Raw genomic sequence first — 24,391 nt, 5'->3', positions numbered from 1 at the left:
ATGCAAGAGAGGGGGAAGGGCAGAGAGACAGAGAGAGAGAGAGAGAGAGAGGGAGAGAGAGAAGAGAGAGAGAATCCCAAGCAGGCTCTACACTGTCAGCATAGATCCCAGTTGGGGCTGGGGTTGAAACTCACAAACCGTGACATGACCTAAGCCAAAATCAAGAGCTGGACGTTTAACCACTGAGCCATTAAGGTGCCCTAAGAGTCAACTGATTTTAAATATGACTATAACATTGTGTTATTGGCTTGTTCCTGAATTAAAAGCCCTCCTCCTTGATTTACTATGTTGCTGTTTACTTTAATTTCTCATTTAAATTTATAAGAGAAAACTAAGTAGTTATCAACACTTAAAAACGACTGTTGGCAAATTTTATTTCAAATGTTTAGGTGGAGGTATAAAAACATCATCATCCATAAATATAGAAGTTTAAGAAAATTTTTTTAAAAGAATCAATTTTTGAAAGATTAAAAAAGGAAAAATAATAACCAAGTAAGCTTTTGGAGTTCTTTTTATTAGATTGAGAAATCCCAGAAAAGTACAAAGCCCATGGAAATAGAAGCATTTCAGAAAACAAGACAAAATGTTTGCATACATTTTAATGACAGCATTTTAATTCTGATGTTAAAAAGACTCATGATTTTGCATTAAAGTACACTGCTCATAATTTAAATACATTCTGAAGTAATGGGAAAGGATTTCATATCTTTTATATTGAACCTGAATTCCTATAAATGGCTAAGTTATATTATCTTTCTAGAGATTAAGTTCATGATAGGATTAATAAGAAAAATGATTTTATTGAATTATAGTGACTCCGAAGAACAGAAACAGGAAGTAAGCATATATCACACACATACCCCTTTAAGTGGTACATCAGATCAAAGCTGAATTAATATAATAATGTTCAGTATTTTTAATCACTACCAATGAAAATACATAGATCCCTCTATAGAAAAGGGGTTTGGTAATATCAGAATGACTCTGTCACATCAGTGTTTTATATCCCAGTTACACAGATAAATTAGTGATGTGGAAATCCATGCTGTTTATCCGCAAAATCAAATAAATGTATGGCTACGTTCCAGAATCTTATCAGGAGCCACTGTGAAGCAATAAGTAAAGGTATTTACTACTTTTACCAAATACTATGTAATAGGCCACCAGAGAATATGAAGTTTAATTAACTTTTGGTAATGTGGCAATTTTCAACGGTTTTTGGGTCACATTTTATTTTCTGTTGCCGCTGCTGCTCCTACTACTATGAAAATAACAGTAAATGTAAAGGAGAAAACAAGAGAAAATAAATTAGATCTTGTGATAGTTCTTCTAAATATTGGTTTAGTTTACCCTTGAAGTGGAAATCAATTCTGCAAGGTTTGGAAAGAAAACAAAAGCATCTTTAGAATTCACAGCATGTATTTTAGAGGTCTAATGATTTATCCATTGCCAGTGTGGGTTTGCTTGTCATGTTCTCTTTATTCAATGTCAACTGGTTCTGTAGCTATTAAAGCACTTAACTGTTTCTGAGCACAAGAGAGGAACAGTTCCAAACTGGACAGGCTTCTGTGGCGGATGACTTGATCAAGCTGTTGATTTTTTTTAAAAGAGGGAGAGAAAAAGAGAAAAAAAAATACACTTAGTTGAGGGGTAAGGAATATTATGCCACTGAAGCCCACTAGATGAGGGCTTAAGATGATTTAGAAAATCAAATAGTGCTTTAAACTCAGAGACAATGTAGTCACTAATTTTGGCCTATATTATCTAAAGTGAGGTGATAATCATTATAATTTTAAAATTGGTATTAGTATTCAGTTACTAGAGAAATAGCATACATTTGATCAGCACACACACACACACATACACACACACACACACACACACACACACAAAGAGGAATATTATTCAGCCATGACCATGAAAAAGAATGAAATCTTGCCATTCTCAATCACATGGATGGAGTCAGGAAGTATAACATTAAGTGAAATAAGTCTGAGAAACACAAATACCGTATGATTTCATGCATGTGTGGAATTTAAGAAACAAAACAAACGAGTGAAGGGAAAAAATGAGAGAAAGACAAACCAAGAAAGAGACTCTTAACAATAGAAAACAAACTGATGGCAACCAGAAAGGAGGCAGATTGGCGGATGGGTGAAATAGGTGATGGTGATTAAAGAGTATACTTATGATAAGCACTGAGTAATGCATAGCATTGGTGAATCACTATATTGTATACCTGAAACATAACACTGTGTATTAACTATACTGGAATTGAAATTAAAAACTTAAATGAAAAATAAATTTGCCCCTGGTATAAAAATAACCAATGACAACACATTGCCTATAGGTTAGAAAACAATGAAGGAATTCACAAAGTTAAGTAAATTCCATTTCACAGAATATACCTTTCATACTTCTGTGAAATTTGACATAATCTTCTGACAAGCTTTCCCCAACATAAAAGAAAAAAATCCAACCAAGAATTCTGTTAAATTCCACTTCTACAATCTGCTGACATTCAAAATGACTGAAAAACTGGAAGATTAAAACTTTGAAATATCCTAAAAATTAGTTAATAAAAATGCATTGTATTTAGCAAAACGCTCATGTAAACAAATTGAACACTACTAAGATTCCCTTCAATTCTAACAGTTTTACATTAATGTACATACAGAAATAGGATTTCTCCTCATCCTTTTTCCTGTTTTTATTTTCTCCTTCTTCTCTCAGATGATATACCTTTAGGTGAATATATGCCTCTGCTTATACATGTCTATTCAACAAGACAGCTCATCATGACAATATAAACCCCCGGTGAGCAGAGACTTTGTGTGTCTTGCTGACTATTGTACCCCAGCAACTAGAAGAGGGTCTGGCACATGTTAGACGCTCAGTAAATATTTACTGAGATTGAATGAATCAGTAAATAGTTACTCAAACAGAGCAAGGCAGTCTACCAGGAAATGACAGATACATGTTTAATTCTAAAAGTGAAAACATGTTCGACCTAATCTAAAAATATGTAGCATATCCAGGTGAATTTTTAAAAGTTTTATTTTAATATATATAAAACAAATTGAAATATAAATACTTGTAGTTTTAAAAAATTTGCACTTGGTCCAAATTCAAATAGTACAGCAGAGTGTACTAATAACTAACTCCAGTCCATTCCCAGTTTCTATTCATTTTGGGATGTTTTCAAGCATTTAAAGATAGGTTTTTAAAATATTTGATCCAGATCTTAATAATTTTTAACTATGGGAGAGTGCATACAATCACTTTATTTCAACTGCTTTAGTGGAAATTTTATTACCAAAATTTTCCCGATATCATTTAAGACATTACTTGACTGCGTTCCATGATCTATGTAGCCACTCTCCTCACTGATAGACATGTAAATTTACTCCAGTTTTGTCTTGTTTTTGAAGCACCAAGGACATTAACAACCTGAGTGCACTCCTTTCAAAAGATCTTCGATGCTGTCTCTTGGTCAGATTCTAATAGGTGAAATTTCTACATCATAATATTTGCATACTTTTAAAAAAATTTTTTTTAACGTTTATTTTTATTTTTGAGACAGAGAGAGACAGAGCATGAACAGGGGAGGGGTAGAGAGAGAGGGAGACACAGAATTGGAAGCAGGCCCCAGGCTCTGAGCCATCAGCCCACAGCCCGATGCGGGGCTCGAACTCACAGACGGCGAGATCGTGACCTGAGCTGAAGTCGGACGCTTAACCGACTGAGCCACCCAGGCGCCCCTATATTTGCATATTTTAAATTGTGATAGATAATACCAAATTGCTTTATAGAGTGAGGATACTAATATATTAGTCCAATTTGCAGTGTATGAGAGGATCACCCCTGTTTTCTTCTCTTAAATTGTTGCATACTTTTCCATTGTGTATTTATAATTTTATATGTACTTATATAAAAATGGATATTTTATTATTTATTTAAAATTTACTTAAAAATTATTTAAAAATTATGCATGAGCCAAAGCATATGTCATCTGCAGTGTTATTTCTACTTTGAATCAGGTTTCCATATATGCAAGAGTCTGTCTTTAGGCTCCTTATTCTGTTCCAATAGACAATTTACCTGTCCCTACACAAATATAATGCTATCTTAATTACAACTTTATAATAAACCTGAATATATTGCATGTTAAGAAACATATTACTAACTATACCATCAAATATTTCAGAAGAATATTTGTGAAATTAGTGAATATTTGTAATAAAATTGAATTTAAAATGGAAGTGGTCAGACTAGAGATAGTCTGATGTCCTTTTTTTCATATAGCACAAAGCCAAGCAAAATTTTAAAGTGTATTATTTTGAGTTACATCAATAGGCAATAATATATTTCTTTTTAAGGCAAGGAAATTATGCAATCACAAATGAGGATGGTTGTATCTGGAGTTGTATGTAGAGGATAGTGTCAGGCTGGGTGAGACACATGGGTTCATTTTGGAGGTGGCTTCATGGGTGTTTGCTTTACAATTAAGTTTCATAACTCATGTTCATATATCATAAGTGTTAGCTTTAATAGTTCAGTCTTCTAGAAGCCCCTAGAATAATCAGGAGTTCCATTAAAATGAAATTTAACTGAATATATTAGAATTTCTGAATATGAGATGGAGGATAAACTTTTCTGCTTTAGAAGGCCTATCACACAAGCTCACATAACATGCAACCTGTGACTGTTGCTAAGTAACAATAATCATCTCTACTTATCCATTCAGAATGAATACATATTCTGTAAAAATTTTAAAAGCATAATATACATTTGAAGGTTTGATAAAATGTTTACTTAAACATATCAAGCACTTCTCTTCTTTTGCTTACGGAATTAGTGGATTATATGATGATGGCCATACTGGTTTTGGGGTTAGACAGCTCCAAAGTTCATTTTGCATCTTTCACTAAGCCTCTCCAGGACTTTCTGAAGGCAGGGATCCATTAAATCAACAGGAACTCAACACTTCAAGGAGCAATAAGGTGACACTGATCCCCTAGATAAATTGGGCCATCACAGAGCTGAACTTCTAATTTGGTGGTGCTTCCTGGGCATGATACATAACATCATATCTGTGAGGAGGAACACTTAAGATCTTTCTCTTATGAAGACAGTGAATTCCTGTCTCTGAAACGAGTATATCAAGCTGATGTTTATGGCAAATTCCTGAATTTCAACAGCTTCTGTTTTATTAGGCATTACCTTATTATCCTTTATTGAGGCAAGAAGATTTCTGCAAAATATTCAACTCTTTTTGCCCCTTGAAGATTGGGAGTTAGTCCTGTATTTGTGACTTTCATTTCAAAGTGAATCAAAGATTTGTATTCTATGACTTTGTGCTGACAATATATTATGTCCAGAGTAGTGGTGGCAAACATTTCTGGATATGGGGTTTACAATCTCTTAATAACACTGTAGCTCTAACTGCTTTGTTTTCCCTTCATTTTCTGTTGCTTTAGCCTTTATTCAGCTATTTCAGATACCTGGAAATAACCTGGAAATTCTGAGGTCTCAGAAATAGACACCTGTGCTTTATAAATATCTTTCCCCCTCTTTGCATCTCTTGAGTTTGCATACTGCTGAAAACCATTTCAAAGCATACTACTTGCCAGAAGTTAATATTAATAAGATTAGGAGGGGAAAAAAAGAACACATGAGTTCCTAGTAATTCCCTGCATTAGATTTACCTTTCCATTAGTATTTCATGCTATGGCAAAGAAAAAGAAAAACATGTCTAGACATAAGCTTTCGTTCCAAAATACAATACAATGGATGGTGAACATACCTTGGTCTAGAAAGCACAATTCAAAGTCAATTACAAACAAGTATGGCTTTTTTTTTTTTTTTTTCTGGAGCAAGGAGGGGCGGAGAGAGAGAGAGAAAGAGAAAGAATACCAAGCAGGCTCCACACTCAGCACAAAGCCTGATGCAGGGCTTGATCTCACAACCATGAGATCATGACCTGAGCTGAAATCAAGAGTCAGACGCTTAACCAACTGAGCCACTCAGGCACCCCTATGTAGGTTATTTTAATAGAACTGTTAAGAGCACTGTTTACATCCCAGAAAATCTAATACATTGTTTTTGAATATATATATTATATGTCTTATATATATGATATATATAATGCACTTAGTACTAATTTCAATATCTTTTGGGCCTCTACCAGCAACATATACCAAGAGATGTGAAAATACTAGGTTTACCTTTATCAATGTTACTTTTTTAACCTGCCATCCACCATATTTTAAACTATGCTTACAAAGTGATCTAATTTTTTAATAAAGCTAGAATGGATATCTGGCAAATTCACTGATGGAAGGTGATTCATAAACAAATGTTATCAGTTTAGTAATAGTACATGTTATGGATTCAGTTTTCACATTCACTAACAAACTCTTTCATGAGCACTGAAGAAAGGTCAAGTATGATGATCTGGAACTGTGATTACTCAGGCAAATTTTCCAGTTAACATCATCATATTGGGTAAGAAAGACTGTTTACCTTCTAATAAGAAATGAAATAGTTCTTTAGTCACTTATTTGTTATGATGCCGACCCTTTAATAGTGTTATCTGGATATGAACATCCCTCTTTTTCTGACTTTATTATACATCTCCCCTCACAACAGGCCCTCAAGTTGTTTCATTTACATGTTTGAGATTGAGGTAATCAATTAATCAGCTAGTCAATCAGTTGATCAATAAAAAAGTCAGAATCGCCTACTCTTTGTACATGATTGCTCTGAGGCCTGGGCACTAAAAGTATAAAATAATGTCCTTGTCCTTAAGAAGTTTATAATCTTTCAGGAGAGACACACACACAGTAATTGAAGAACACTTAGATGATGTATAAAGATGGAGTCTAACGGAAGATGACAGACAGGGAGGGATCATGGCAGGAGGGCTGCAGTGAAAACTTCACGGAGGTGGGACTTGAACAGGTGCTCAGAGTATCAAGAGCATTTCCTTAGATAAAGAGGAGAAGATGTGTTAGCAATTTGAGGAAAGCAGGTTAGGAGAACAAAGATAGACTATTGAGAGACACTGAAGAAGGAGGCTTGACTGTAGTGGAGAAAGTCTGCTTAGGACTATTCATACACTCTTTCATTTGCTCATTTATTTAATATTTCTCTGTCACCTACGATGTGCATTATAGGCACTGGAAATACAGTGATGAATCAGACAATACTCAGTTTTATCATAATTTATACTGTAGTTTGAGGAGACAAACTAATACTTTTCAGGTGGAGATCAGTAGTATAAAAAATAACAAAGTAGCACTTGACAAAAACCAAGGTGAGAGCTTTTGGTAACGAAGAGAACTGAAAGAAGAAAGGGAAGAAAGGCACCATGCAAATGCATCCGGAAAGAAAATTTTACAGCAGATGTAACTGCAAGAGTGAGGTCTGAAATGTAGGTCTGGATTTGGTTTGACTAAGGATGGGCAACACATATAGTAAAACTGGAGCAAAATGAGCAATGGGGAGAAGGAGGGAGGATCAAAGAAACAAGACAGTGGCCAGAGCATGTAGGACACTCTAGGTGGTAGGAGGGCATTGGAGAGTGTTGAGCAGGAGTATGACCACACTCTAGGTTTGAAAAAGACCACATTTTGGAGCTCCTGGGTGGCTCAGTCGGTTGAGCATCCGACTTCAGCTCAGGTCATGATCTCGCGGTCTGTGGGTTCGAGCCCCGCGTCGGGCTCTGGGCTGATGGCTCGGAGCCTGGAGCCTGCTTCCGATTCTGTGTCTCCCTCTCTCTCTGCCCCTCCCCCGTTCATGCTCTGTCTCTCTCTGTCTCAAAAATAAATTAAAAACGTTAAAAAAAAAAAGAAAAAAAAAAGAAAAAGACCACATTTTGTTACTGGAGATGACAGACTGTAGTGGGGCAAGAGCGGAAGAGGAAGACCCAGTTCTGAGACTTTTGGTGTGGGCAAGATATAACGTTACTTAGACCACTTCCAGCGGAAGCTTAATGGTAGGTCAGTTTTGGAACATATCTGAGATAGAACCAACTTGAGTTGCTGATGGATTAGAAGTGTGGATGAAGGGAGAAGAGAAATAAAAGGTGATTCTCAGAATGGTATTGCCATTTACTGATGATGGACTGCAGCTGGAGTGAGGAAAACTAGAATTTTGTTTTAGACGGGGTTGGTTTGTCTAATCCTATCAGATAAGTCAGATATTGGATAGAAGAGTGTAATTCAGGAGGGAGATCAGGGCAAGAGATACAAATTTGGAAATCATCTTTATATGAATGTCAACTTATTTGGAAAAAGGGTCTTTGCAGATATAATTAAGATGTAAGATGGAGTCATACCAGATTAGGATGGCCTCTAACCCAATCACTGCTGTCCTACTCAAGAGACAGGGAAACACAGAAACAGACACAGGGAAGAACACCATGTGCAAATGGAGGCAGAGACTGGGGTGATGTGGCTGTAGACCAAGGAATGCATCAGATTGCCAGCAATAGCAGGAGCTAGGATCTTGCCCTGGAGCCTTCAGAGATGGCACGGCCATGCCAACACCTTCATTTCAGACTTCTAGCTTCTAAGGCTAAACTGTCAAAGAATAAATGCCTGTTGTTTTAAGCCATCTAGTTTGTGGTCCTTTGTTATAGCAGCCCAAGGAAACTACTAACAATGATTTTTCCAAGTTGTTGAGGTCCTTACAAACTAGAGTAGTGTTTCCCACAATGTGTAAAATATCATTTCTATGTAACACATGTTCTATTTTTGTTTTAGGGTTTTTTAGTCAGGTAAGCTTGGGAAATGAGGAATTAAAAAGGTTTCTTTTCTTTAGAACTCCTCAGAGCTTTTGTGCTCATAAACATTTGAATTGCCAAAATGGCTATAGTATGTAACATTTCTCCAACTTTTTTAAACTTTGGAATTGTGTGTGTGTGTGTGTGTGTGTGTGTGCACGTGCATAAAGCATAACTGGAAAAATGCTCCACAAATTGATTTTTCTTCAGAACTCCTGTAGACTCAAAACAAACTGCAAATATAGGAAGAAGACTACACTGATCGAGTTTCCTGTTATAAATAAGCATGGAATTTTAGCGAGAAGATATTTTGAGATTTCATAGTCTAAATTGATGCTCTGGGTGGTTAAGAGACCAGTTTCACAAACTTGTATGTCTTCCTACACTTAAAAAAATATGCTTCTTTAAAATATATTTAAATGTATTACAACCTGAGTTTATCTTTGCTTAAAAAAACTCTACTACGTATCAAGTACATTCTAGGCCCTCCCTAAGTATTTAACAATGGGTAGGTAAGAGTCATTCCTAGAAGGTGCAGAGAACTATTCTGGGTGTGGTGACATCACCACTCTTAGCCTCAATGTAGACATGAAGGAAGTAGACTGCAGATCGATTTTAAAACTTAATATGCAAACATAACTGTAGTGGTTTGGTATGTTTTATGAAACCATCATAATAAGGGCTGGCAGACTTGAAGAAGATCAATTTATTCTTGAGTGGTGATTACTTTTATTGTATGATATTTAAATATTTTTGCTCTAAAGACCATATTTACTTTTCTCTTGTATCTTCAAATTCTGCTTCTCATCATTTCAGCCTAAGAAACTTTAGACTTTTGTATAACATTACTAGTTGCATTAATGGAGATTCTATGCTATCTGTTTTATTACTGGTATATTAACCATAAAGAATTTCTCTTTTAAAATAGTCTTTTCTTGACATTTTCAGATAAGAAAATTTGATTGCAAGAGGGATATATTGTATATAAAGCTTGAGTTTAGACATGAAGTCCCCTCTCTGGGAATATAACTATGTCATTATTGTAAATCATGTTGAAAGGGACTCTGAACCAACTTTAGGATAATAATGTTACATAAAATACATGTTTAGAATAACTCTGACTCTAAAAGGTTCAATGTAGTCAGGGCAGTGGTCTGAACTAAGGCAGTGCCAACTGCCTCAACCATGAACTTCAGAAAATGGAGGCCTAATCTCTTTACCAGAACATTTACAGGTCATCATTCATGTCCCAGGAAGACTTTCAATCCAGAGTTCTCATCTCCTTTTCTCTTTGAGGATACTTTTCAACTTTAAAGTATATTTCAAGTCTGACTATTTATACAGTTAAAAAATGTCAACATATAAAGAAATTGTGTAACTTTCTACCATGCACAAGATGAATTACAGATGCTCTTTTAGAGTAAATGAAAAACGGGTATAAAGAGTCTTAAACCTTATTGGCCACAACTGAAGAACTGTTTTTTTTGCTTTCTTTTGTTTTGTTTTAAGATGTCTTAGGGCAAGTAAATTCTCTGTTTTTGAATCATCTAAAGTAAGTTCTACATATTTGGGCAGTCCTGTCTTTTCATCTCAAACTACCATAGAATCCACTGGGCTATGGGAATATTCATTTTTGCTCCTTGCAAAATCATCTGGACAGAATAAGTCAATATGCATTCCAGATTCTGACGTGCAGGCAAACCACCTTGGAATACAACCTTATTCGATCTTGAAACAAACAGCTGGCCAGAAAAGGATGTACTGTAGTAGTGAGTAAAGATTTTACTCTTACTTGCCTAATAGTAGCCGCTAGACTTTATGATATGAGCTTCCCCATGCGAAGTTGAATGAATTTGAAAAAAAGCGCAGGGTTGGTGGGGGGAGGTTCTGGTAACAACTGCTTTAGTCCCAATTCTGACAATTTCCAAAGAAAATATAAAAATTTCCAAAACAACTTAAAAAAAGAAAGCCATAGATTTAGGGAAATTTTAGAAAAACAAAAGGCAAGGTAAACAAAATTGTAGTAGTAGTATGCAGAAATTCTATCTTAGGGCTCTAAGCCATAAGGTTATATTTACCCATTAATAAGTTCCATATCCTACTTTTTAGAGTTCAATGGCAAGCTATGAGTTTATCTCAAATATAAGATGGATTGATTCTGGCAAGGCAGAAGACTGATTTTAATATGACATTCCACATAAAGTTTTTAATGTAATTTGTTACATGCTCCCAAACGATGAAACAACCTTTTCCCACATTATTTTTTCAAGGTCTTGGTTACTGCAAATACTGCAATCTGTAGGATGGCCTTTTGTAAATTAAATAAACATAAAGATATAAATAGATACTGTTATGTAACAAAATGTTCAAGTAACAAACACAAACTCTCGCATTTTTGTCAATTCATTTTTAAAAGATTTAAGCAATTATTTTGTGTCAATCTAAGGAACATCTGCCAATTACTATCTATCTCTTTTGTTTTGACCTTCAGCAACTCAAATTTCATCTTATTTTGAAGTAGAAGAAAGAATTACATGATCTCCTGGGTCCTGTCTTCCCATGCTATCTTATAATCTCAGATGACTGATAAATTTTGTCTTATATGTTTTAATCTACAAAAACAGGTAAGTGGCTGTCCACAAGGCTTGTTCATGAGCTCTGTGCACACATATACTGAAAATGATTTACAGTGCATGATCAATAATCCCATAATGTTGAAATAAGTCTCATCTTGTTTTGAGAATAGTGTTACTAATTCTTGATTGGTAGTGCTTGCTACCTGCCAGGCAGAGATGAACATCTTTATGTGTTGTATTAGTTGCCTGTCATTGTGTAACAAATCACCCTAAACCTAGTGGTTTAAAACAGAAAATATTTATCATCTCACAGTTTGTAGGTAAGGGAACTGGGTGCCGCTTAACTGAATGCCTCTGGCTCCTGGTCTCTACTGAGGGGTTGCCATCAAGTAAGTTCTCAGCTTGGCTATAGTCAATTCAAAGTTCATCTGGGCAAGAATCTGCTTCCAAGGTCTCTCGTGGCTGTTGGCAGGCCTCAAAATATCCATTTCTAACAGAGCTCATGTGAGCCCTCCACAAGGCTGCGTAATAATATGGGCAGCTGACTTCCTAAAGCAAGCAATCCAAGAGAAAATGAGAGGGATCAAAAGCACACCAAGAGAGTGAGAGAGCACCCAAGACAAAAGCCACAATCTTTTCATAACCCGATTTCATTCAGTCTAGCCCAGGCTCAGGGCAGGAAGATTGCATTAAGTGCAGGGCACCATTGGGAAACATAAACTATGTATTTTCTCATTTTTATTCTTTTGAAACTCTATGAATGAGGCTGCTGAGGCTTAGAGACTGATAACTTGGCCAAGTGGCAGGGCCAAGACTCAAATCCAGGGGAGCATGACACGAAACCTATTGTCTAAACCGCAATACTACACTGCCTGCTCAGATAAGAACTGCAGTTATGATTGGGGTCCTTGCCATAATACCTGTTTTGCTAGAAATATGTAGGAGATTCTTGCACTGCATACACTTGTGCAAAAACCTGTCAAGATGCCAAAAGCCCTACAGATAGTCATTAAAACATGTGATCATCTTCTCTTCCTAAATAGGTTCAGGAAGGTTTCTGTTATATCAATACACAAATAGTTCCCTGAAAATGCAACAGCAGTATTTAAAGAAAAACTGGCATATTAAATATTTCATATAAGAAATCACTGCCTGGGCGCCTGAGGGGCTCAGTCGTGCGAGCCCTGCGTTGGGCTCTGTGCTGACAGCTCAGAGCCTGGAGCCTGCTTCAGATTCTGTGTCTCCCTCTCTCTCTGCCCCTCCCCTACTCACGCCCTGTCTCTCTCTTTCAAAGATGAATAAATGTTAAAAAAAATTAAAAAAAAAAAGAAATCACTGCCTTAAAGAACTTATAAACCTCAGCGGCTGTATATAAAAACAACAGACTACTTACTTCCTGCTAGGTCCATAACAAAAGAAAAGGCAAACATTTGTAAAAACAATGTATGGTATGGATCTCACCCTTGTGGTACTTTTGAGACTTAAACAGTCTTCACTTGCTTACCTTCGTATTTCCATTACTACTGATATAACTGGCTAAGTATACAGTGTGAGATGCTCCACAGCTGTCATGCACATCTGATTCCCATTAGGAACTCCTCAGCATTCAAAACTGAACCAATGGAACAAAGCATCGTTTAACCAAATGGAAGTTAGTGTGAATAGACTTTTTTCTCTCATTTAAAATATAGAGTACCGCTCCTCCTCTTCATTCAGGATTTTATGGTGTGCACTTGATCAGTGAAGCCTTAAGGAAAAAATACCATCTGTCTGGCACATTTTAAAACAGATTTATCCTACTGAGGAAACCAAGTGGGCAAACACCCAGTCAGTCCTTTTAAAATCCCTTGCTGCCTCCCAGCTGGAACAAGGAATGTAAGAAAACCCTAACCTTCCTCCTTCTTGTAAACAAGTAAAGGAAGTTTGCTTTCAATTAAGAAAGCTAAACTTGGATATTGCTGCCTAAAAATGGCAATAGCACCTGCCCAAATAGAAGATGCTGAAAAATAATTAACGCTAAACACCCACCAAACAGAAGGTATCAGAAGTCAGGAAATATGGCACAGTGTGTGAGTTCTCTCTCCAAGATTCCATTTTCCTTGTTTTTACCAATAAAATTTTAGTTTAGTTCTAGGACCAATAGGAATATCCTTAAGCCATCACTCCCAAGACTCCCTCCCAGCCAGGGGTAGCTCAAGAAATGGGAGTGTAAGTTACTGGGTAGGACCTCCAGGGGATTTCCTTAAAAATGGGACAGACTCCTATCCCAAATTCTTTTTCCTTTAATGTTTTCATTTTTCCTTTCTCCTCCATCACAAATGTGTTTACTGGAGCTCCAGCTATTATTCTGTAGCCTTAACAATGTAAGCTAGTGCTAAAGACAGAAAAAGTACAAAGACAGAAGGATCCTGAATCATTTATGACTTTTTTAAGGCTCTGTACCAGCTTTAAACTGCTTACCTCTGGACTTACCGATGCTGTTATTTCTAGTTTCTTTTGTTAGGAGACAGATATAGATCCCAGTGACAAAGGTATCAACTTTACACTGTGCATGTCTACCATCACATCAGAAACAAAAATTTACTTTTTAGAGTATAAGCTCAAGAATTTGAGCATAAGCTCAAAATATTAAGTGAATGAGATGAAAATTTCCAGCAATTTAACATTTTTAATTTGGGGACTGAAAAACAACCAATGGAATATAATCTCCTGTAATAGCTTAAGAGTATGTGAATGGTAAAAAATAAAAATAAAAATGGTAAAAAATAAAAATAATGCAATAAAAATTCCAGCAAGTTATTTTATGGGTATCAATAAAATGATTGTACAATTTATATGGAGAAATAAAAGACTCAGAATAGCCAACTCGATATTGAAGAGAAAGAAAAGAGTTGGGGGACCAATACTACCAGACTTCAAGACTTATTATAAAGTGACAGTAATCAAGGTAGCGCAGTACTGGTGAAAGAACAGATTGAAGAAAGATCAGGTGAACAGAAGAGAGTCTAGAAATAGACCCCCATAAATATAGCTGGACTGATATTTGACAAAGGAGCAAAGGCAGTACAATTGAGGAAAAACAGTCTTTTCAACAAATGGTACTAAAACACCTAGATAGCCACAGGACAAAAAAAAAAATGAATCTAGACATACACCTTACCCATTCACAAAATTAACTCAAAATTAATTGTAGACCTGAAGGTACAGTGCAAAACTATAAAATCCCTGAAAGATAACAGAAGAGAAAACCTAGATAACCTTGGGTATGGTGATGTCTTTTTAGATACAATATAAAAGGCATAATCCATGAAAGAAATAATTGATAAGGTCAGATTCATTAAAAATTTCTGCCCTGTAAAAGACAGTATCAAGATGGTAAGACGACAAGACACAGTGGAGGAGAAAATATTTGAAAAGATACATCTGTTAAAGTCTGTAATCCAAAATATACAAAGAATTATTAAAATTCAACAATAAGAAACCTAATTTAAAAATGGACCAAAGAACTTAACACCTCTCCAGAGAAGATATGCAGATGGGAAATAAGTTATGAAAAGATCTACATCAGAGAAATGTATATTAACATGAGATACCACTAAACATTTATTAGAATGGCCAAAATCTAGAACAATGACATCACCAAACACTGATGAAAATGTGGAGCAACAAGAACTCTCATTCACTGCTGGTGAGAATGCAAAATGGTACAGCCACTTTGGAAGACAATTTGGTGGTTTCTTACAAAATTAAACATACTCTTACCATATGTTCCAGCAATCTCATTCCTTGGCATTTACCCAAATACCAAGGAGTTGGAAGGAGCTGAAAACTTATGTCCACACAAAAAATTGCACATGGATGTTTGTAGCAGTTTTATTCATAACTGCCCAAACTTGGAAGCAAACTAGATGTTCTTCAGTAGGTAAATGGGTAAATAAGCTGTAGCACATCCAAATGATGACATATTATTCAGCACAAACAATAAATCGGCTACCAAACCATGACAAGACTTGCAGGGAACTTAAGTGCATATTGGTAAGTGAAAGAAGTCAAACTGAAGAGGCTGCGTACTGTATAATGGAAAAGGCAAAACTTCTGGAAAAGGCAAAACTGTGGAGACAGCAAAAACTTAAGTGGTTGCCAGGGGTGGGGTAGGAGGTGATGAATAAGCAAAGCACAGAGGTTTTTTAGAGCAATGGAAATATTCTGTATAATGATAGATACATTATTCATTTGTCCAAACCCACAGAATATACAACACAAAGAGTGAACCTTAGTGTAAAGTATGCATTTTGGCGATTATGATGGGTCAATATAGGTTCATTGAGTGTTAACAAATGCACTGTTCTGGTGGGGGAATGTTGATAATGGGGGAGATTATGCACGTGTAGGATGAGAGGGTATATGGGAAACCTTTGTATTTTCCTCTCAATTTTTTTGTAAACTTAAAAATACTCTAAAAAGTTAAGTGTTTTTAAGAAAGTTATATGGTGGTCTCATTTTATAGCATGTCTTCAAAGAAAACACTGAAGTACATTTCTTAAATTTATGGTGAGTATATGCAGAAATACAAACTTCATTTTTTAAAAGAAGTAGTCTTTTAATGATGGGAGAGCTTTACATAAAAATAAAGGAAGTGTCTAGCCTTGCCCGAATCGTTGGCTGAGAAACTGGGAAAAGTTAGGGATGATATTTAGAGAGAAAGACCACCACACCAACAAAGATCTTAGATATCTCTGCAGAAGTAGTCTTCCTCTTGTAAACTTAAACCTGGGATTGCCAAAAGTCCATTAGTTCGTGGATTAGTGTAAAAATTATCAATCTAGTAATAATTTTTAAAGGATACTTGAACCATAGTTAAGAAAAGACATATTTGAGTGAAGGACAGCAGAAGGACTGAGACCTTTGGGAGTGTAGTGGATAACGATCTACATGTATCCTGTAGACAGGAAACAAAATCACAACTGCTCTATTTGAGGCACAATGTGGAACAATCATCAAAAAGTGAGATAAAGTTCCAGAAAGCAAAGAAAGCTGACTGGTGTTTTTCCTTCTCTTGGGGGACTTCATCTCATTATTTGATGATCATTCCACACAGCTTCCTTGTACTGAAAAAGCTAATGACCCGCAATGGTCAGTCACTGGTATAAAACTGTTCACAAAAAGTGGTGCAAACTACTGATATTAGGACTCAACATTCCTTCCTTAATTTCATCAGGTTAGTTTAATACAGTTGACTCTTGAACAACATAGGTTTGATTTATGTAGGTCCACTTATATGTGGATTTTTTTATAGTACAGTACTGCAAATGTGTTTTCTCCTCATGATTTTCTATTTTTTAAGTTTATTTCTTTAATTTTATTTTTTAAATCATTTTTTAAAAGTTTATTTATTTTGAGAGAGACAGAACATGAGCAGGGGAGGGATAAAGAGAGGGTGAGAAAGAGAGAGAGAGAGAGAGACAGAGAGAGAGAGAGAGAGAGAGAGAGAGAGAATGAATCCCAAGAGGCTCTGCAGGGTTAGTGCAGAGCCTGACATGGGCTAGAACTCACAAAACTGTGAGATCATGACCTGAGCCAAAGTCAAAAGTTGGACGTTTAACCGACTGAGCCACCCAGGCGCCCCTATTTAAAGTAATCTCTCCACCCAACATGGGGCTCGAACTCACGACCTTGAGATCATGAATTGAATGTTTTTCCAGCTGAGCCGGCCAAGCACCCCCTTATGATTTTCTTAATAACATTTTATTTTCTCCAGCTTTCCCTATTATAAGAATGTAGTATATAATACACATAACATACAAAATATGTGTGAATCAACTTTTATGTTATCGATAAGACTTCTGGTCAACAGTAAGGTATCAGTAGTTAAGTTTTTGGAGAGTCAAAAGGTACACGTGGATTTTCAACTGTGGGATGTCAGCACCTCTAACTTCTGCATTCTTCAAGGGTCAGCTGTATTTTCAGAAGAAGTATCAAAAGTAGAATGGTGGGGGGGTGGCGTCTGGGTGGCTCAGTTGGTTAAGCATCTGACTTCAGCCCAGGTCATGATCTCATGGTTCATGGGTTCAAGCCCTGCATCAGGCTCTGTTGCTAACAGCTCAGAGCCTGGAGCCTGCTTTGTATTCTGTCTCCCTCTCTCTCTGACTCTCTACTGCTCACGGTCTCTCTCAAAAATAAACATTAAAAAGAAATTAAAAACAAAAGTGGAATGGGAGGTAAGAACTGACTAAATTATGATCATCACTTCTATTTTACAAACAAGGAAATTAAAACATTAAAAAGTTCTATATTTGAGAATTGGTGGTAAAACCATACTTACAGAACATGTAAGTTCCTGGCTCCAGAGTATGAACTCATACTGTCACAATGAATTAACGTATAATACATTATGGAAGAAAGTGAAGATTTAATGAAAATAATATTTGTGGGGAGAGTATCTTTTAAAATGAACTCTAGTAAGTTGTGTTGGAAGAATGAACAATACTGCAAAAGACTATTCCTATCCTAAAATATTTAAAAATACAGGGAACATGAACAAAAGCGTTTGGTAAGAAAATTGTTACAAAATACCTGTGTGTAATAAAGACCACAAAATACGCCTGTTGTTCAAATCAAACAGTAAAGCCGATGGAGAGGCTAAGGAAACAACTTTCTTTTTTTTATTTAAAAATTTAATAAAGTTTTTATTGAAACGCACTTTAATTTTAAGTTTTTATTTAAATTCTAGTTAACTTACATGGTAAAATTGGTGTCAGGTGTAGAATTTAGTGATCCATCACTTATATATGACACCTAGTGCTCATCACCAGTGCCCTCCGTAATACCCATTTACCCATCTAGCCGATTCCCCCATCCTCCTCCCTCCCTGTTTGTTCTTTATAGTTAAGAAGAGTCCCTTATGGTTTGCTTCCTTCTCCCTCTCTCTTTTTTTTCTCTTGCCCTATGTTCATCTGCTTTGTTTCTTAAATTCCACACGAGTAAAATCACATAATATATTCTCCGACTTATTTACCTTAATTATAATACACGGCAAGATTTCATTCTTTGATGGCTAAGTAATATTCCACATTGTGTATGTGTGTCATACACATATACACCACATGTTCTTTTTTTAAAAAATGCTTATTTATTTTTAGAGAGAAAGTGAGTGTGCGAGGGGGGAAGGGGCAGAGAGAGAGGGAGAGAGAATCCCAAGCAGGCCTGAAGCTTCCAGCACAGGTGGGGCTTGAACTCATGAACCATGAGTTCATGACCTAAGTTGAAATCAAGATTTGGACGCTTAACTGACTGAGCCACCCAGGCACCCCTATACGCCACATCTTTATCTATTCAAATAAAGTTTGAAAAAGAAACACAGCAAAGCAACATTTCAAAATCATTTTTCATTACCCTGCTATTTTATCCAAAACAAGTAGGTGGGAGGGGGAACACAATAAATATTAAGGATCCTATGAGTGGTTATATTTTTAGTATTCTAGAGTTCTTATAAAGGGAACCACATAATTTTTAACTATATACGTCTCAATAGTCTTTGGTAATGCAAAAAAGGGAAAAGTAGAATTGAGAAATATATTTATCAGTTAATCAAAATATCATAACTATAGTTACCAATAACAAACACTTGAAATGTGAGTTACTGAAAAATTAATCATAACTTACTTGACAAATGGACAAAAACAGAATAATTACTCTAGAAGAAAATATTCAAAGGGTATATATTTCACAGGCAAGCAAACTATTAATAGAAAATGAAGTGTACATTACTGTGAAGTGTAAATTTGTACATTACAAATTTAATGTAAAAATAAAGACTGTTTTGGAAATTTGCTCCTAATTAAAGAGATTACAGGTGCCTGATTTGAATATGGGTAAGCCAGTTACAATTCTATAAATCAAAAAAAAGGAAGAGACTTAATGAAAATATTCTGAAGTAGAATTATGCCATTATTAAAAGCAGGTAGCTTGATTAAAACTTCATGTAGAACTGCATTTTGCTTATAGATCAAGTATAATGAATATTAAAGAAATACACTGATATAATTTCCCAGATCAAATATGGCACTGGGGCTATCATTAGCCCCAATTCACTAATGAATAGTGTCCAAATATCACATATTGCAGGGAAATAATGAGAGTAATATCTTCTTCTTGGTCAATATTTAATAGTTTGCTGAGAGAATGAGTGCTACTGACCCGTGTGCTTTGAGTTCTTTGAACAGAACTTACACTGTCCCATCCCAATATTACTTTCCTGGACACACGTATGGCCAATGATAACCATTTTCTAAATGGCTGATAAAGGTTACAGACACACTGTGTCACATGGAATAGAGTAAACTAACTACACATTAGTACCTTACAAATGTATGACACTGTTTTCAAATTGGTTTAATTCAGTGGTCTCTAAATATTTTGGTTTTGTATCCCCTTACACATTTTTAAGTTGCTATCTAACCTTTTACTTATTGTAAGTTATACAGTTTTACAAAGGATGGAATTTTCAGCATATTATATTATACTTGCTGACATCTATAAATAGAACAGTTACTTACTTTTTTAGATATATCCTATTTATACCCCACATCACTTATTTAAACAAAATACAAACATCTGAAACTTTTACACTATTCCTTCTCTTTTCTTAAACTTCTGTACTCAACCACCGGTCCCCCATTTTTATCCTAGGCATACATCTTATGCTTACAACTTGTAATGATCACTCTATTTTACTTCTCTGAAATATATATATTAAAAGTTAAAAAAATGAAATAATCCCAAATCGGATACCTTCTAGAGATTAAATTATAATTTTGAAGTCCCTTCAATGTGGGCTCATCAGATTACATTAGTTAAGGGCTACTCAAGTTTAAGTCAACATTTACTGGACATATCGGCAGCATTTGATAGAGCTACAACTCCAATGAATCACTTTTTTTCACTTTCCTTCTGGCACATCTTTCTGACTTGGTCTTCCTTTGCTCACTTGGTTGCAGCCACCCTGTCTTCCTTGCCCTTTCTCAAATATAACCAAGTTCCTTTCTGTATCAGCCCTTTGCACTTGGTGTTCCCTCCATCTGGAATATCTTTCTAGATAACTGCATGACCTCATCACTCTCTACACGCCAACCTCAATTCATTGTTGAGGCCTGCTTTCACACACTTCTAAACAGCACACCTGCTCTTCAGCTGCATCACTAACTCATCACCCTGATCCCGAAGGCATGTAACATCCACAAATATCACACATTTGTTTAATGTCAGCCTCATACCTCATTAAAATGTAGGCTCCCTAAGAAAACCCTAGGAAACCAGACATAGATTCTGATGTATTTACTTCTGCCTCTCCAAAGTCTAGAACAGTACCTGGCATGTAATGAGGGCTGACTAAATGTTTGCTGAATTTACTAAATAAAGAACAAAATGAGAAGAGATAATTACTAAATTTATTTTAGCAACTGTATACTAGAAAAAAATACTGTAATATATTTTCAAGAATTTCAACAAATGGTACTTTTGCCTTCACAAAAATATGTACAAGGGATTTAAAATGATTAAAAGAAACTGCAAGTTATTTTACAAAGCACTTAGCACACTAGTGATGGTATTCTTTAAATGTACATCATCTATTAATAAAATACAATATCACATGAAATAGAGGTTTGCATCAGTACGTAGATGCTTTGTTTTCATGGTACATAGATAGAATAAAAATAAATGGAGGAGTAAAAGAATTAGTAACAATAACTTATAAAATTATACACATTTTGGAATTTTTAACAATAAAATGAAAAAAATGTCAAGTTTCTTAATTTCTATCACTGAAAATTGTTGTTGTTGAGAATCATTCATTTTCTAAACTTTGTCAGATCTATTTAATGCAGTGAAAGCTCCAGCCATGTTGCTTTCTGGCACTGCTCATTTTGTGCTTCTGAAGCTGGAAGAATTAGTTAATGACATGTTGAAATCTCTCTGAAAGACAGTTTTCTGGATGGCTCCAACAGTCTAGATAATATTCCAAGTCTTGAAACAGCATGGAATCACACAGAGTGCTTAACTGGACCTAACAGAGACTTTTTCCGGTGGTTTCTGAATGCATGAGCTCTGTTTGCTCGGACAGTTTTTAATAACCAGTTCTCTGCCCCCTCTTCTCTGTGCATCTCAATATTAGTTACATATGCCTCTTAAAAATTACTCTTTGAATCCAGGCCACACCATGAAGATATAAAATTATCTCTCAAAAAGAATTTTGCTCTTGTCTACAGATACTTCCTTATCCATCTCTGAGTGGAGAAGTGGCCCCGTACCAGTTACTATGGCTGCAAAACAAATTACCCTACAACTCAGTGGTGTAAAACAACCATTTATTATGCTCATGAACTCTGTGGGTCAGGAATTTGAACATAGTGCAGCTGTAGCAGCTTGCCTCTGCTCCGTGATATTTGGGATCTCGGCTGGAAGACGTGAAGACTAGAAGCTACATTCAGCCGAAGGCTTACTCACTCTCCCATCTGGTGGCTGATGCTGGCTGGAGGTTGGAGGCCTCAGTTCCTTTCCATGTGGGGCTTCCATGTTGTCGCCCCAAATAGGCCAGTGTGAATTTTGTCACAGCATGATGGCTAGATTCACAAGTGATTATTACAAGACACAAAAAGAGTGGAGCCCTTATTGCCTTGTTTGATTTAGCCTCAAAATCACTCAGTGTCCTATTTATCAGATTTGTTCAGGCAGGCCCAAAGTTCAGTCCCAGGTTCAAGAGGAGGGGATATAGACTGCTTACTGACGGGGAGTAGCAACTGACAGGGAGAATGTGGATTGGGAACACTGCTATGATCATTTTTGAAAAATACAACCTGCCACAGGTCCTAATTGGATACTATTTCTTAGCATTCTCAGTTTCCTGAGGGTGTTAATCTTATCTCTAGTGTTGCAGTAAGCAATTCACCTAAATTACAAGAGGCAATATGGGTCTCTGAATCAGAGTCAGAAAGAATAACTTCAATCTTTATGGGACTCAAAAGGCAGGGAAAAGCAAGGTTGAAGAGTGAAGAATATATGGCAGATTAAGCAAATGCTAACAACATATTTGAGAGGCAAATTATTTTCCATGTCAGTCTTGTTTTCAACAAATCACTTGCAAATGGATTTTCCTTTCTTTTTACAAAGCTGGAACTTCCTTAAAATATATCACATCCTGTCTTCCTGAAATACATGCCCTTGCCTACACTTACATCGTTGTTCCCATTGTCTCAGAGTGCCTTCCTCAGCAAGTAGAAAACCAGGAGATAACCAGGTGTATGCACTCATCTTACCCTACTGACTTTATATAAACCCCATCCCTAATCCTGTGGGTTTATATTGTTCTGTGAGCTGAGCAGTGTGAAAATTCTCCTAAAGCCTCAATGTAAATGTTTCTCTAATCCTATTAAAGCCACAAAACAGACCCAGATGAATGAGTAGGAAACTGAGCTAAAGAACTCTCTCTGACCTCGATACCACTGTCAGTTTTGGCATTGACTTCATTGGTCAGCATTTCCTTCTAAGTATGGCATGGCTCAAATGGGAAAGCAAAACTTTAGCTTACTCCTGTCTAGAACACTCAAGTCCAACCTATATACCCCTCCAGCCAAAGCTCTGGAGAGGATTTTGAATAGACTTAAAAAAATAAAATAAAAAGGGTTGAAATACCGGACATATAAAAAACAGACACAAAACAACACAACAATGTATTTAAGTTGGTTTTCTCTTTTTAAAGCTACGACATAATCAATATATTATATGTTGAAACAATGAAGTATAAAGCAGGAGGCATAATCTTTCCCATTCTACCTCCCAGAGAAGACAATCACCATTGTCTTTTACTTGTTTAAATATATATATATATATATATATATATATATATATACACATATACATATACATATATATATGTATATGTATATATATGTATATGTATATGTGTATATATATACATATATATATGTTGTTGTTTGTTTTGTTTTTTTAATGTTTATTTAGTTTTGAGAGAGAGAGACAGAATGTGAGTGGGGGAGAGACAGAGAGAGAGAGAGGGAGACATAGAATCTGAAACAGGCTCTAGGCTCTGAGCTGTCAGCACAGAGCCTGATGCAGGTCTCGACCTCAGGAACAACGAGATCATGACCTAGGCCAAAGTCAGATGCTCAACCGACTGAGCCACCCAGGTGCCCCTAAATATATTTTCTAATATAGCATATACAGAGAGATAGATAATTCAGGAGATTTTGGAGCCATATCAACAAATGTAGGTAATATTCTTTTTAATGGATGTACAGCATTCCACTGTAACATAATTTATTTAACCAACCCTCTACTGATGGACAATTCAGTTGTTTCTCACTTTGAAAATATCCAAGAATAAAATTCTATTGTGTGAATATTTGCCATGGGCTATGAACAAAAACACAACTTCAAATTTGATGAGGATTTATTGTTAGACTTTTTTGAGGTGCTTACAAGGCAATTGAGGGGGAAGAGAAGATAAAGATGTGTATACATAAGATGACACTCTACTTCACAAAACAGAGTTAAAATGTGTTGGTAGTAACATCGAGGGCTTGGGTTCTTGTTAATGAGGCCCTTGGGAAAATATAAACACTCCTCCCAAGTTCAAGTCTCAAGCCGGCCCACTACTTTCTGGTTTTCAGCTTGAGCTTCTGGCACATAAGCCTGCAATTGGGGCCTTGCATCAGATGCCAAACTAAACATTTGGGAACAAGAATTATAATAACCCCCTTTTTTTGTTTGTTTGTTTGAAGTAATTTAAAAACATATAGCATAAAGTAAAACAAAGAAAATTTAGGATGAGGGAATAACTCTAAGAAATAGAAAACTTGATAGCTTTCAAAGCATTTTCTTGGATATTCATTCATGTTATTCAGAGTATAGAATTAATTGCCGAGGTAGATCAGCATGGCCTTTCGAGAACAGAAGGAAGGGGAGATATGAATTCCTTCACAGACATTAGTGGAAAATACAAAAACTAAGA

The 24,391-nt window shown here is 35.9% G+C and overlaps 1 protein-coding gene across 5 annotated transcripts in view; it reads right to left on the bottom strand.

Moving 5' to 3' along the window:
• Positions 1-493: 493 nt before the first annotated feature.
• The window catches only part of CCDC91 (coiled-coil domain containing 91), a 355,118-nt gene continuing 331,220 nt past the window's right edge, over positions 494-24,391 (bottom strand). For all 5 annotated transcript variants that reach the window (XM_030322072.2, XM_030322071.1, XM_030322075.1 and 2 more), the window contains one exon: positions 494-1,589. In XM_030322072.2, coding sequence (XP_030177932.1) covers positions 1,479-1,589 — 111 coding nt within the window. In that variant the 3' untranslated portion in view covers positions 494-1,478. The remainder of the gene's footprint in view (positions 1,590-24,391) is intronic.

This window comes from Lynx canadensis, chromosome B4 (assembly GCF_007474595.2).
Source record: "Lynx canadensis isolate LIC74 chromosome B4, mLynCan4.pri.v2, whole genome shotgun sequence".
Classification (NCBI taxonomy): domain Eukaryota; kingdom Metazoa; phylum Chordata; class Mammalia; order Carnivora; family Felidae; genus Lynx; species Lynx canadensis.
This window is presented reverse-complemented; position numbering and strand designations above follow the sequence as displayed.